The sequence below is a fragment of the Podarcis filfolensis genome (assembly GCF_964270895.1).
Source record: "Podarcis filfolensis genome assembly, chromosome: 12".
Lineage (NCBI taxonomy): Eukaryota > Metazoa > Chordata > Lepidosauria > Squamata > Lacertidae > Podarcis > Podarcis filfolensis.
In genome coordinates this window covers 41,503,613-41,519,351 of record NC_139614.1, presented here as the reverse complement: position 1 = coordinate 41,519,351, position 15,739 = coordinate 41,503,613, and the positions used below count along the sequence as shown (strand labels likewise).

Below are 15,739 nucleotides of genomic sequence, written 5' to 3'. Positions count from 1 at the left end.
AAAGGGCAAGATAAAAGATAAAGGGGTGGGGATATATTGAAAACTTCTTGGGGCAGTGACCTATATTTTTAATTTATGCTGTGTCAACCACCATATACCTTAGTGATTCTGAATCTCAAGTATAACTGTTTCCCTGAAGTCAGTGACGTTTTTCAAGAGTATTGAGTTCAGGGTTGAAGGATGTATTACAAATAATGGCTTGAAAGTAAAGTAAAGATAATGAATCTTATGGCTACAGCCTTAGCCATGCTTATTTGGGAGTAAGCCACATGGAACTCATGTATTTCTGTGTAGGATACTTGCAGCTGTCTGTCCCTGACTTGCTGGCGCTGACAATGTCAAAGTAAACATTCTTTGCAGGATTGGGGTATAGCAGTTCAATTAATCTGGACATTGTTCAGCTACACATTACAAAACCCTGAAATGCTGTCCCAACTATGAACTGCATTCCAAAAGCTCAGAAGATTATATTTTGTACCCATTTGCATAGGAAGCTGTCATATACCAAGCCAGGCTGTTGGTCTATCTACCTTAGTGTTGTTGACATTGACTGGCATCAGCTCTCTAGGTTTTCAGATGCAGGAATCTTCCAGCCTTACCTAGAGATGCCAGGGATGGAAGATCGAATAAATAACAAGATCCTGAATAAAAAAGTAGAACTGTTTCCCCATCCTTTTAAAATAGTATATTGGCATAGTTTTAGACTAAAAGGAACACTAGTCACTTCCACCCCCTCCTTTCTTACCTACTCACTTTTGAACTTCAAAATGCATAGCCAAAACTGGACATACTCTATTGAAGGAATGAGGAATACTGTTCTCAGAAGTGTCAACATGACTTTGACAAGTATCATAAGCTTTCAAGATGACTTACAGCATGATCTGCTAAAAATAGCAGGCTTGCACTTAACTCGACAACTTCCAATGAAATCAATGGGACTAACTCTTCTTCTTTCTGATCTGAACTGTTTTCTCCACCCAGAGTAATTCCTTCCTAGAATCTTAATTCCTCAGCTCCTTGAAGGTATTTCACATACAAGCTTCAAGTTTACATTTGCTAATAAACATTTTATTAGTTACCTATTTTGTTGCTTATCTTTCTTCAGAGGACCCTTACCCTCAAGGTGACCCCTCCCATAATATAAATAGAATGAAAACATGTTAAAAGCATTCATATTCAATGTAACAAGGGAACAATGGCTATGCATATGTTGTCATTCTTTTTTTGTTGATCTTTTATAACAGTACAATTGTACCACTGGTCTGATGCAGTGCAAGGCAGCTTCATTTAATACAATTCTTTAAATGTATTTATACATGGATCACTGCCTTGCCGCGGCGAAGGGACTTGAATAACTCAGAGAAGCTATGAGCTATGCCGTGCAGGGCTACCCAAGATGGACAGGTCATAGTGGAGAGTTTTGACCAAACTTGATCCACCTGGAGCAGGAACCGGCAAGCCACTCCAGTGTCCCTGCCAAGAAAACTCCATGGACAAGGACAACAGGCATATAAAAGTTAAGAATTAAAGAACCTTTTAATGGGGTTGAAAGAGGAGAGCGCAAAATATGGTCTAAAGCTCAACATCAAAAAAACGAAGATCATGGCCACTGGGCCCATCACCACCTGGCAAACAGAAGGGGAAGAAATGGAGGCAGTGAGAGATTTTACTTTCTTGGGCTCCATGATCACTGCAGATGGTGACAGCAGTCACGAAACTAAAAGACGCCTGCTTCTTGGGAGGAAAGCAATGACAAACCTAGACAGCATCTTAAAAAGCAGAGACATCACCTTGCCAAAAAAGGTCCGTATAGTTAAAGCTATGGTTTTCCCAGTAGTGATGTATGGAACTGAAAGTTGGACCATAAAGAAGGCTGATCGCCGAAGAATTGATGCTTTTGAATTATGGTGCTGGAGGAGACTCTTGAGAGTCCCATGGACTGCAAGAAGATCAAACCTCTCCATTCTGAAGGAAATCAGCCCTGAGTGCTCACTGGAAGGACAGATCGTGAAGCTGAGGCTCCAATACTTTGGCCACCTCATGAGAAGAGAAGACTCCCTGGAAAAGACCCTGATGTTGGGAAAGATGGAGGGCACAAGGAGAAGGGGACGACAGAGGACGAGATGGTTGGATAGTGTTCTCGAAGCTACCAGCATGAGTTTGACCAAACTGTGGGAGGCAGTGGAAGACAGGAGTGCCTGGCGTGCTCTGGTTCATGGGTCATGAAGAGTCGGACACGACTAAACGACTAACCAACAACAACATAAATGTATACTTAGAAGCTCCATCAAATTTAATGGGATTTACTCCCAAGTAACTGTATATAGGATGACAGCTTTACTGAGGAATAAGCCACATTGAACACGGTGTGACTTACTTCTGAGTAAACATAAATGTATTTAATCATGCTTTCGAATATAGACTCTGGGGCAGGTCATAATACATATCCATTTTACAGGTGGAAAGCAGTTTTTTTTTTTAAATCTATGGTTAAAGGGCACTGAACTCCATAGCTTAGTAGGAATTTGAAGCTGCATGCCATATTCCTCAAACTCACTACTTTATTCCAATAGGACAGTAACCAATTAATTTCAGAAACAAATATATCACAAGAAAATATGTAGTATGTTCAGTTGCTACAGTATAGTTTTAGCTGCCTATCTAGCAGAAAGACAGCATTTTCTCAAAGAAAACACACATCAAATGTTAAGTGTTTGAACAAATTGTTACAAATGTCATCTGGAATGTATAATGGTCCAGCCACCAAACCAGAGCAACTCTTTTCTGTTGCTAACACTATGCAGGTCTGGGCCCGTAAGGCTGCTGCAATCCTATGCACATTCATCAGCTGACTGGATCAGCTTTCCTCTTTATCATTTGATTTTGCTGATTGTATAAACTGGTTTTTAATGCTCTGGTGCTTGTGCCTTCAAGGGTCCCCTCTGTGTCTTGACTTGCAAAGGAGGCAAAGTTTGCAATGGGACTCTAGTTCGATCTTGCATCTCATGCAAAACCTTTTTCTTTCTAGTTGTCATAGTTAACATTGCTTAGAGCATTTCCTCAGCTGAGAATTTGAATCAGGGAGAGAGAAACCTAACCAAATGAAAATGCAAAATAGCAAATGAAAGAAAACACTTTTTTAAAAATCCCCAACAACAACAACCACCCTAGGGCAAACTGACTGATCTATACTGATCTATAGTTGTAAGGCTGTCTAACAAGTGGTCATGTTGGCATCAAAATTATGACTCCCTGTGATTTAGTCTGATGCATGCTTACTCAGAAATCACTACTGACTTTGGACCTTCCAGACATCTTTGTTATTGTGCATTCATGATGATTGGTGCTCATGACAGTATCAGGGAAGTTATATGTAATCCTGCTTTTGATTAATTATTTTATTTATGAAATTTTTTGACATATAGCAAGAAAAACAACACTGTAAGCAGAGTACAGCAATAATGTACAGTAAGAAAATGGGGCAAAGTATAAGTAGACAGTGCTCTACTTCTGCATTTACTAAGTTCTGCCCCTCAGGGGGCTTCAGGTTTCCTTCTGGTAAGCACATCCCCTCCATAGTGGCAAGACATTATAGACTCATAGAGTTGGAAGGGACTCTGAGGATCATCTAGTCCAACTTGTAGTACATTTCATACCTTGTTTAGCTATAAAGAGAGTCAACATTGTATCAAAAGTTATCCGTTTTGGCAATTCCTTTTACCATCCAATTCTGATAAGCTAATTGTTCAGAAAAAAGCCATATCCAGACTCTGCCAACCCTTTACCATAAACCCTGTGGTTTTTCAGTAACCTGCTAATTCTAGGTACCCCCCCCGAACCACTAGTTCTCTGTATATTAATTGAGCAGCTTCACATGTTAACCTGTGACAGGGCCTTTTCAGTGGTGTTTGCCCAGTTGTAGCACACTTGATTCCATTATATACAACTTTCAGGAAGAATTTGAAAACATTCCTGTTTACCCAGGCATTTTGTGACTGGCAACCCTGAGATCACTGAATGGAAGAAAGTTTTTAACTGTAACTGGTTTTAGATGTTTTTAACTGTGATTGTTTTTATAATGCTTTAACTGTTTTAGAATGCTTATGCTTTGTTATGGTTTTTAAATTGTGTATCTGTTTGCTCCCTGGGCTCCTTTGAAAGGGTGAGATATAAATTCAATAAATAATAATAATAACAACAATTGTTAAGGGTTTGACCTGGAGGCATAATTTGATCTGTGATAATTAATGTATTAGTGAATATTGTGTCCCAGAATTCCTTTATGTAGTGACACCCCCCATCATAGACTGAGTAGCTTTCTCTCTTCCCACACCCTTTCCAGCAGTCCCTTAAAAGTATCTGGATTTATTCTGTGCATTTTGAGTGGGGTCCAGTATTAACTATTATAACTTTGAATGTTGCTTCCTAAATGCTTGCTGACATTGTCTGTTGGAGTGCTTTATCTCACTTTATCTTCTGGTAGTTACAGGTTTATGCTTTCAATGCTGTTTGCAACTGCAAAAGTTTCAGGGTGGACATGCTGCTGTGCACCAGTGCACATGCCATAACTTTCTGCTGAGAACCTGCAAATGTTTTATTCCACAAATGCTCCACTTTTGTGGTGCTATACCAGAAGAGTGCCCCTCTAGATGGCAATAATGTGATGATGCAGAGGAAGTATCACAGAACAACTAATAAAGTGGAATGATGCATGGATGGTTTGGCATAAATCCACCACTAATGTACTACTTCTGTATAAACTGGGATGTTGCAAAATACACTTACAAAAAAACAATCTGAAGGGATGCTTTGAGGAGATGAAGTCTGCAATCCTAAACCCACTTACTTCCAGACCACAGTCTACTTGTGCGTCAACATGCACAGAATCCTGCTGTTGCTCTCAGTGGAAAGTAAGCATGGGCCGGCAGCTTTACTCCTCTCCTAACGCTGCGCACATTTTCCACCGAGTAATCCCGAACCAGCTGGGTCTGCGCATCTGTTGCGGATCACCCAATCTCTGGAGCCACAACTGCTGCGTGCTCACTTAAATCCACCAAGGCGGAGAGGCCTGGCGCCCCAGCACCCACCCCATTTAGGACTGCGGCCTCCCTGGGCAAGGAGACGGTTTGCAAGACGAAAGTTACTCCGAAATAAACCTGATAGCGGGAAAGCAAACAGTCAGGAAGTAGAGCAAAACTTTCAAAGTGGTGGGAAGGTGGAAAACAGCCAGCTTTCCGAGAAAAGAAGAAGAGAGCTGGCGGATACCTAGTGCGCCTGGCCATGCATCTGACCCCTTAACGGGGCTGGGTGGGGGGAGAGCCTTGGAGAGCGACTGGCGAAGAGCAATGCCCTGCACGGCCTTCGCGGGGAGACAGCCCGGCCCTTCCCGTGTCGCAGGAGTGAGGCAAGCCGCCGCCTAGCTGCGCGCAGGAGGAGACGCCGAACAGGTGGCCAGAGGCAGCGGCTGGCGCGCCAGGAAGGGAGCGGGCGAGCAAGCAGCGAGCGAGGAGCGAGCATGCCTGCTTAGCGCTGGCGGCAGCGGCGGCGCCCCGCTCCTCCTCCCCCCGCAGCATGTGAACGGGCGCCCGCCCGGGCCTCCCCCTTCGCGCCGCCACGGGACTCCGCCGACTTGGTAGCTGCAGGCTCCGCCAGCCGCCCGCCCTCGGGCCGGGCTCCCGCTTGGCGCTGCTGGCCGGGCGCGGAAGCGGGGAAGCGCGAAGGGCCAGCCGAGCGGCGCTCGTCTCCCTCCGCGCTGCCGCCGATCGCGGGCTGCGCCTAGTAGTAGCAGCAGCAGCGGGCTCCGGGAAGCGGCGGGCCGAGGATCGGGGCCGGGAGCCGCGCTGGGCGGCAGGATGAAAGTCACCGTGTGCTTTGGCCGGACCCGGGTGGTCGTGCCCTGCGGGGACGGCCAGATGAAAGTTTTCAGTCTGATCGAGCAAGCGGTGACCAGGTACAGGAAGGCGATCGCCAAGGTGAGTGTGTGGGCGCGACGTGGGGGCCGAAGGGTGGGGTGGGGGAGCTGGGCGGCGAGGAGGGGGAGAGAACTTGGGCGAGGTGAGCAGGAAAGACGGGCTGGAGGCGAAGGAGCAGCAGCAGCTGGAGGAGGAGGAGGGAGAGCGAGAGAGAGAGGGCGCCTGGGATCAATATGGCGCTTCCTGGAGAGGGGAGGGAGCTGGAAAGAGAGGCAAAAAGTGGAGGCTGGTGGGGAAGGGAGCCAGAGGAGCGAGGGGGCTCCGATCGGGACACCCCCAGCCCGGGGTTGGGAGCTTTGTCAGCTGAGCTGGAGCTGGGATTCAGAAAGTCTTCCAAGGAAACGTGGACGAGAGTTTGGGGGAGCAGGGATCGCTTCCTCTCGCTTTCCGTCGTCGTCCGCTGCCGCCTCCCCCTTCCCGCCCCGGGACAGTAAACTTTCAAGCGCCCAGAGCTCTTGTATCCGTCCCTGTTACTGATCCAGGAGGAGGAGAATGTGCGTGTGTGAGAGAGAGAGCGATTGGAAATGGGAAGCTTCCGAGTTTGGGGCTGGCTGAACATCATGGCTCCTTTTCCCCCCTTTTGTGCTTCTTCGCTGAGATTTGTGGTTCTTGCCTGTTGTTTTTTAAGTCCGGTGTGGCGAGATACACAGTTGCAGAAGAGAGTCGCGCGTGGCTTTTGGGGCCTGAACTCTTTGTTGCAGTTTTTGTGCTGGGGTGTGTGTGTTTGGAACCAGCAAGTGGTCGTCGTGGCTGTAGTTCAGCCTCTCTTCCCCCCCATTCCCACTTATAAAGACCCCCGCCCACCCCCTCCAATCACGTAGTTCTTTCGAGGAGGATGGTGTTGGGGAGCTGTTGTGTTGCATTCATCGCCTATGCACGCCGAGGGTTGCAAAGCACAGCTAGGCTGTTAGATGTCACTTAAGGCTGACATCTCTCCAGTTGCAGTTGTTACACGGAGTTGTAGTTCGGCGTTGTTGTTCAACAGCGAGTTATATCCACAAAGGTGTGTGGGTTTTCAAAAACAACAACAACGCTGTGTTATTATTTTTGAAAGAAAAAAACCCTTCTTTCATTCCTTCCTGCACCGTGTAAATTTCACCCCACCCCCTCTCTTCGTGAGCTGTGGTTACTGCAAAGACTTGAAATCCAGCCCCAGGCTTTCCAGCTAGTCCAGGCCGGAGAGAGAAAACCCTAAACATGAAATCATGGAGTTCTCATGCATAGGAACAGTAACTGAGTTCTGCTATTAAAAAATAAATAAACTCCGAGCTTTATTTTTCTTCCACCTCCTTTCAGCTCTCAAACACAGAATTGGTTAACTAAAGCAAAAATTAGATTTCTTTTTTTAAAAAATTCTTTCAAGTGAGTACTATTTTCCTGTAAGATAAATAGCTGTGCCTTGATTATAATTGTGCAGGTCACATTTTGCACAAATTACGGGCTGTACCCAACTAAGTGCTACTCAGAGTAAACCCACTGATATTGGGCATAGGTTAGTCACTTTCATTCATTTTGGTGGGCCTTCTTTGAATGTGGCTTAACATTGGATGCAGCCATCATATCCTCCCCATGCTTCCTGTGTCAGCATGTAGAGTGTGTTTGCCTACTTTTGTATGGGGAAGGAGAGAGTGAGGCTGTAAGACACCCCAGGGACTGAAATCCCTCCTTTGCACAATTGCCTTTTTGGGTGGTGGGAAACATAAGCAACTGTTTAATTGTGGGTTCCATGAGGTGCTGAACAAAATTAGAATATGCCCAGAACTGTAACTGCTCTGTTGTTCTGGAGCACACTGTCCACTGGAGTTCATATGTCCTCCTGCTGCATATAAAGCTTGCTTGGATTTTTACTGGGTTTGCAGGACGCCTGGAAAATAAAAATAAATAATAATTATTATTCTGATGTAGTTTTGGCAGAATACATAGCTATCTGTAATGTTCAGCTCTTCTGCCTTATTGTAAGATACAATCCCTTTTCTAAAACGGAAAGAAAATACATTCTGTAATTCTCCCTTTGACTGACAAGTTGATTGCAGGCTTTCATTCTAGAGATGTTTAGTTCTCATCTCTATCTTGCAGCTTGGGGAATTTTTTGGGGACTTTGTTTGGAATTGAGAGAGAGCATAGGTAATTACAGGAAGGGGTGTTTGGGTAAGCCATACAATCCTTTTTGGCTGATATTCCTACTTCCCAGTATATTTTAGAACCGTGCATTGAAAATAACAAAACACAGTAGACTCTTGATTCAAAGGAAGCTGGCAAATAAGTATTGTGTGTTCACAGTGCTACTTGTTCTGGGTGGGGGACCAAATCCATGGCAAAATCCAAATGACATAAGGAAATACAAATAAAAAAGGCCCCTGTTAGGAAAATAAGCAATCTGTTTATTTTGGAAAACAAAATAGGACACCCCCCCCAATCGAGGCATGTAAGCTCCTAAGAAGTGTTTTTATTCACAGCTTGAACCCCCATCCAAAGTGCAAGAAAATGCCTTGCTGTGAAGAGGAGAGCTGGCTTTTAGTGAGAGACAAGCCCAGCAGGTTGTGAGTCATATCAGAATGGCTGGTAGAGGCAGCAGCAGCAGCATGTTGCCTGCAAACCACAGGACAGCGTGAAAAGAACGGTGCTGTTGCTTATATAGCACTGCCTTTGACATGCCCAGCACTTCTTAAAGCCAAATGAAAGGTGGTGCATGATGGAGTTTTCATTTTGAAACAGGCAACTGGAGATGATTGCAGAGGCACCTTGGGAAGTAGGGTATCACACATATAACAGGCTGGAGGTTGCTGCTGTTTTGCACGCTATGGATTTGCTCTAAGAAAACTTGCCTGAGATAGATTTTTATTGTATTTATATCTCACTTTTATTCCAAGGAGCTCAAAGTGGCATACCTGTTTCTCTCCCCTTCTCCATTTTATCCTAGCAACAACCCTGTGTGGTAGGCTAGACTGCAAGATAGTAACTCACCCAAGGTCACCCATTGGAGTCTGTGGCTGAGTGGGGATGTAAACTCTAGTCTCCGGATCCCAGGTCCTAGTCTAATGCTCAAATCACTGCACCACACTGGCAAGAATGTGAATTAAGAATCTTGGGCTCTGTTATTCATCTACCCTTTGACACCTCTCTTTCCTTAAAAAATAATAAAATTGGCTTGTTTGGGCATTGCAGCCAACCCCCCTTACTTTCGGCAAATGTGTTCATACTCTTGTTCTCAAGAAGTTATCTTCCGCTGTTATATCAGCCATTGATAACTTCTTGGAATACAAGGTCTTAGCTTAACTCTAGCTGAATACAGTATCAGGTTATGCATGGTTGCATGTGGGTAGGGGAAAGAGATTAGAGAGGTGGCTCACGAGACTCCTTCAGTTGTGTGGTTAAAAGGTGGGAAACGATTCTCAAAGGGTTTTGACAGAGTTTCAAGTTTGCTTTTCGCTGTTTGCTCTCTGCTTCCCAAACAATTAATGTTTGGGATTGTTTCAACATTGCACCACAGCAAACTTAGATTTGCAACAAAGTGTTATTTGGAAGGACCTCCAGACAATCTTGTTTTCCTAAGTGCAACAACAGCATGATATACAGTAATGGTACACAAACATCAACCTGTAGCATTCGTGCTTAGTGTACTTAGGGGCACACTTAAGATGTTTAAGCATATACTTAAAAATCTAATGTATGAAGAGTTCCTTTGTTTTTGGAGAGAGATGCCTCTCACTCAGATATGCCAGCTCACAGTGTATGGGGTGTGTGAGGACTTTAAGGTGATGATGTTTTCAAGTTCTCAAACCCCAGATGTGGTTCAGACATGTCAGAGGGCTGTAGCATATGCTTTTCTGCATGACTGAATAATAATTTCATATGGCAATATTTTCATTCAGCAGAGATGCCTAGGCATCTCCAGAACTTTATTAAGTTGTACATTAAATGTGCATCCTCTCCCTCTCCCAGAGCACCACATTATAAAAGTACTTAACTGAATACCTAAATGTGCATTATGTGAAATGTTTTGCAGTCAGTGCTGCCATCCATAAGAAAATACTATGCCACTAATTTAAATGTTTGCTTATCCTATTTCTAATCTGCTCTTTACCCTATGGTTATAGAGCAGATTATAGCAATCAAATGTACAATACTGAATGCTTTATGGGAAAGGGTGGGGAATCTGTGGTCCTCCCAGATGTTTCAAGCCCACAACTCCCATCTTCCTTGACCATTGGCAGTGTTAGCTGGTGATGATGAAAGCTGGAGTTGAGCAAGAGGGTCAGCTCACAGGTTCCCCACTGCTGCTTTATGGCCTCACCCCATCTACAAAAAGCTTTATGGTATGGTTAAACTTGATTGGGAGAAATTGTACAAATAACTTCAAAATAGAGGATATGAAAATGGATGCCATATATTTAAATATTCAAATATACTGATAGATTGCCCTGCTGGTATTATTGGTCAAAATGTTTTGCATTTGAACAGTAAACCTTTGAAACACTCATTGTATTCTTTTTCTAGTCTTATGCAGGCAGTTGGCATCTACTGAAAGTTTATTTGACATATTTGAATATGTTTTATGCATAACAACTCCTGCCGGTGCCTGTGGTGTGTGTGTGCATGTGTGTGTTTGTGTGCACGCACCTAGGGGTGGTGGAACGAAAATGAAATTCCTTAAAACAGCATGTCCCTCCTTTAAAACAATCTTGATGCCGACCTTATTAAAGCCTAACATTAGCCACAGCCATCTCTTGTTTCTCTTGCCCAGGGGTTGGCAAGGTTTACCTCGCTTGGGCTGGTTAACTCCAGTGGAGATCCCTCCATGGGCTGGATCACGCACCCGTGCCTGCAATTTCTGGCGTCTGCGCAGACGTGATTTCCAGCACTGTGGAAGCGAGTCCCCACGCTGCGCTGCACCGGTTTAGTGCAGCACATGGGGGCTTGCCGAGCAAGTGGCTCAGTTTGGGGTGGGTCATGGGCTGGTTACACGACCCCTGTGGGCTGCTTGTGGCTGATGGGCCTTAAGTTGCCAACCCCTGCTCTTGCCTTTGCCAGTCCTCATCTTCCTCTGTACCAACTCTGAAATGTAGATTGTGTGCTCTTTGGGGCATGTACCTTCCCTTTCTTAAGTAAGTTTGTGACGTGTAACGTACACTATGTAAATCATGGATGGGGAACCTTGATCATTCAGAAGTTGTTGGGCTTCATCATTCCTGACCACTGGCCAAGCTGGCTGGGGAGTGAGAGTAGCTGCAAGTCCAACAACTTCGGAGGGTGGGAGGGTGGGGGTGTGTCACGTAGGTTTCCCATCCCTCATATAAATATTCTGTTGGGCCATCCTATGCATGCTTACTTGAAAGTAAATTCAGTTGTGCTTTGTGGAACTTACTCCAGGTAGGGACGGTAGATTCCAGGTTCACCTATAAAAATGCTTTTACTAGAGGAAAGAATTAACCCATAAAAGCTGCCATCAATTTAGGCATGACCAGGTCTGAAAAGTGACTATATTATCCTATGCACATCTGCCTACTCACATTTAAGAGTTGTAGATCTCAATGGAATTTACTCCCAAGTAAGTACCTATGTACAAGTGTAGCCAAAGGCTTCAATCCTCCACACACTTGCCAGGAACTAAGCCCCATTGACCTCAGTGAATCTGACTTCCAATTAAACATGCACATGCTTGCACTATAGGGCTGCAGTTCTGTACATGCTTACCTGGGGCAAAGTCTCATGGAGCTCAATGTGACTTCTAAGTAGCAGACATGCACAGCATAGGGGTGTCAAAGAACTCAAATGGAAACAGGAACAGAAATTGGTGAAACTCACTTATTTGCTTCCATGTCTGGAAGGCAAATCAGGCAGGTGAAAACAATCGGTATTCACTTTTGTTTTTCAGTTTGTAAATGATAAGTAATTGATTGCTCCCCTTCCCAGCTGCATTGCGTTTCCTCTGCACTGAAATTGCTGGCGTGAAATAATGTAATCAGTTATATACTTTTATTATTTAAAATTTTGCCCAGCGGACAAAGAGATGAATAACAGTTTTTTTTTTAAAGCCAAACTAACCGCAGTAGAAAGGAAACAGTGCTGTATGTGACAAACATGGGTCAGAATTTGATGTTTTCTTGCATCCCTAGCCTAAGATTACCCTGTTGGATACCTCAGTGGCAGGATCAACTTTGTAGCTATGTAGAACTTTGTAGAATTGTTCTAGCTCTGCTTTACCTTTTCTTGACATGTCCTCCTGGCAGTAGTCTGTCAGAGTCATATTATTTTGCAAATTAAAAAGCAAAAGATGAATTCTCGGGTGCTGATAATACCTTTTATAGGAAGCAGTGCTCAAAATTAAGTCAAGTATAATGCAAATGACATCTTTTGTTGTTGTTGGAATGGGATCATTATGCTAGGAAAATGAAAAGTTAATTACATGGCAAGAGACAGAACTTGCTATAAAAAGGAGACTTAAGAAAACACAGGACTAAATGCACCTTATTTTGTCTACTGTATTTTATAATAATGGGGAGATTGAATAATGTCCCATCCTTGCACTTTGGGCTGTGGAGACCCAAATACATGTAAGTGGAAATTTGTGCTTCTTGTTGAATGCAAAATAAGTCTGTAAGGGAGCGTTGGGAACCTTTCATTCCCCAGATGTTGCTGGCTCACACATTGCAGCAATCCAGTTGTGCCAGCGCATGGGCAGCTGTGGCCAAGGTATCCCATGATTGACAACTGTTTAAAATCATAATACTTTAAACCAGTTCTGGGCAACCAAATGCAGCCCTCCAGTCTTCTCTTTCTGGTCCTCTGGACTTACTACCCTCCCAAGCCATGCCACCGCTAGCCTTGCTGTGCACCAACACTATGTTTTTACCTCGATGGAATGTATCCTTGAACTCCAATAATGCTTCTTTCTTGCTTGTATGGGTTGTGTGATTGTGAAGAAACTAGCCTACTGTCTAAAGACAAAATTCACGCTAGTTGCTCTGATATAGCACCCAGAAGGTTGCCAAGACGGGAATGTGGCTCTTAGGCCATGTTGCCCCACCTCTGCAATTATATGCACAAAACACATGACATTAAAATTTATTTAAAAGCAACAACAGCAGAGCTCACAAGTAACAATGACCTTAGAAGGCAAAAGCCTGGCAGAATAAAAATGTTTATAACTAGCTAGGTGAAAGACAGTCAGGGAGGCTCCTATCCTTGATAGATTAACTTGGAAGTAAGTCCTGTCTATGAAATTTGCTGTAAATGGCAGCTTTAGGGGAAATAGCAGCTTTGTGCAGAGTAATTTTCAGAAGAGAAAATGGCATGGGACGAAAGGGTTAAAAACCTCAGGACGCCATCAATCTGATCCAGATTGCTCCTCCCCATGCAGTTGTGAGTTTAAAAAAGAAAAGGAGGACCCCTGTTTAGGGAAGCTTTTAATGTTTGATGCATTACTGTATTTTAATATTTTTGTTGGAAGCTGCCCAGAGTGGCTGGGGAGGCCCAGCCAGATAGGCTGGGTATAAATAACAAATTATTATTATTATTATTATTATTATTATTATTATTATTATTGGATTTGAATTGGTCAGCCGTGGCTAGAGGGAGCCCAGCATGAAATAAAAATGCATTAGAGAAAGACTAGAGTCCGTGTATTTCAGTGACAAATAAGCAACAGGTAGGGAAGTATTCCAAAGAGTAGTTCTGTAACCCTCTTGTTGCTGAAAGCGTATCATGGCATAAGCTTGTTTGGGGGTGTGTGGATAAAAAAGGGGCTTCCTATTTTAGGGCTCTCATGAAAGGCTGTATCTCAGTAGTAAAACAACAGCCCTGCCTGCTGGAGGTCCCACATTCAATCCCTAGGCTGAGAGAGACTCATGTCTGAAACCCTTGAAAGCTTCTGCCAGTCAGAGTAGACAGTATTGAGCTGGATGGACACTTTCCTATGTTCCAGTGATCTGAAGAGATGCCACTTTTCCCCAACTTGAGTTGATGTCCAAAAGTACAGTGGTACCTCAGGTTACATACGCTTCAGGTTACATACGCTTCAGGTTACACACTCCGCTAACCCAGAAATAGTACTTCAGGTTAAGAACTTTGCTTCAGGATGAGAACAGAAATCGGGCTCCAGCGGTGTGGCAGCAGTGGGAGGCCCCATTAGCTAAAGTGGTGCTTCAGGTTAAGAACAGTTTCAGGTTAAGAACGGACCTCTGGAATGAATTGAGTACTTAACCCAAGGTACCACTATATCCCACCCGCTTCTGTGTTTTTTTTTTGGTTTTTTTTTTGGCTGCAGCCAACTTCCTATGCTCTTAAAACATTTCAAGACTGGCAACCTTTTGGTGGAATGCTGGAAAATGACTGGCTGGCTATTCATGCAGTATGAAATATATGAATAACTTTAGTGGAGGATCAGCAGAGATGGAATGCATTTGGCAGTTGCTCTTCTACTGGATAGGATTATAGTGGCGGTTTTGGTGAGTTCCAAATATTTGTCGAGAGTACTCATCACAGCTTCTCCTGGACACCCGTATCTGTTTGTTGACTGGTAGGCTTGGAGTTGCAGCTATTTTGTACCCTTCTTCCTTGCACTTAAACTGCAAAAATGAACAAGGTTTCATTTTTGAAGTACTGGAGAGGGAAGCCTGCATTTCAAAGCTCTGCAGTGCCCCTGTAGATACTAGCAACTCATTTCCTACTTTGAAGGCTTATATCCTATATAATAGTAGCAAACACAGTTTGAGTGCCACTTCTTACATAGCCAGTCACAAGATGGAAGTTTCAGCAGGCTTCAGAAGCCCCAAGATTTGCAGAAGTTGTTCCCCCATCTCCCTAACCCTAACCCCAAAACAGGCTGATGACAACTGAGCACAGGACCAGCATAAGACATTCTGACACCTGAGGTGAACCACAAAATGACACTTCCCCTCCAGGGAAGAAGGGGTGAGTGAGGATCAACATCAGGAACAAGCAGGGAACAATAAACATCCACCTTGGGATCTGCTGCCCATGTAGATCCTGCCCACCTGAGGCTGTTGCCTCACCTTGCCTAATGCGTGGATTCTTGAGGGTTGTGTCCCTCTGTTCACAGGTAGCTCTTTGCTCCCGCAGATTGACTTCCAAAAAATGGAGGGGGCAGGGAAGTCTTTTTTTTAAAAAAGAAAAATCTACCTTTCTCTTGCTGCCCCCATAGTATTCAAAACAGGTCCTCCAACCCTTTGATCTGAATAAGGTTGCAGGGGAATGGGGGAACTGGCAAAAATTGCTTTCTCCTCTTCCATTCATGGAAACCTCTCCTGGACTGAAGAACCTTCCATGAGCAGGAAGCTGCAACTGGTTGAAACCCATAGCTTTAGGTCCCAGTGTCAAGTATTTATTCCTGAAGGGATTACTCAGTTTTGTTTATAGTTGTATGTGCTAATTGTAAAAGTAGTATGCCACAGCCCCTCTGACAGTAGTTTGGCACCCATCAGGGTTTTTTTTATGTAAATGATACTTTTAATTGGGTGTGGGCACATTATTCAAATTAGCATTTTGCTGTCAAGCTCTTGGTAAGTACAGGCCTCTGTGGCTGAATCACCTTGCATAAGAGAGTGCTTTGAAATATTTAGTTATTCTTTGTTTTCCAAAGCCACCCTTCTTCCTCCTGGAGCCCACCAGCCCTAACAATAACAATAAAATACGAACACATAAAAATGTTTAAAATATCCATAACATCTCCATAAAATTTATCAGCAATCAAAACATGAGGCAGGAAGCAATAAAACTGTTAAATTCCAGCACAACTATGTTCCAAA

At 44.0% G+C, this 15,739-nt stretch overlaps 1 protein-coding gene across 8 annotated transcripts in view; it reads left to right on the top strand.

The window, feature by feature from the left end:
- Positions 1 to 15,739, top strand: part of PARD3 (par-3 family cell polarity regulator) — a 560,882-nt gene that overhangs the window by 21,402 nt on the left and 523,741 nt on the right. For 3 of the 8 annotated variants that reach the window (XM_083579253.1, XM_083579255.1, XM_083579251.1), the window contains exon 1: positions 5,096 to 5,972. The exons of 2 other annotated variants lie outside the window; for them this stretch is intronic. In XM_083579253.1, the coding sequence (XP_083435379.1) occupies positions 5,853 to 5,972 (120 nt within the window). In that variant the 5' untranslated portion in view covers positions 5,096 to 5,852. Of the gene's footprint in view, positions 1 to 5,095; positions 5,973 to 15,739 lie in introns of those variants that run through there. 3 more of the 8 variants (XM_083579252.1, XM_083579254.1, XM_083579250.1) reach the window with 1 other exon arrangement.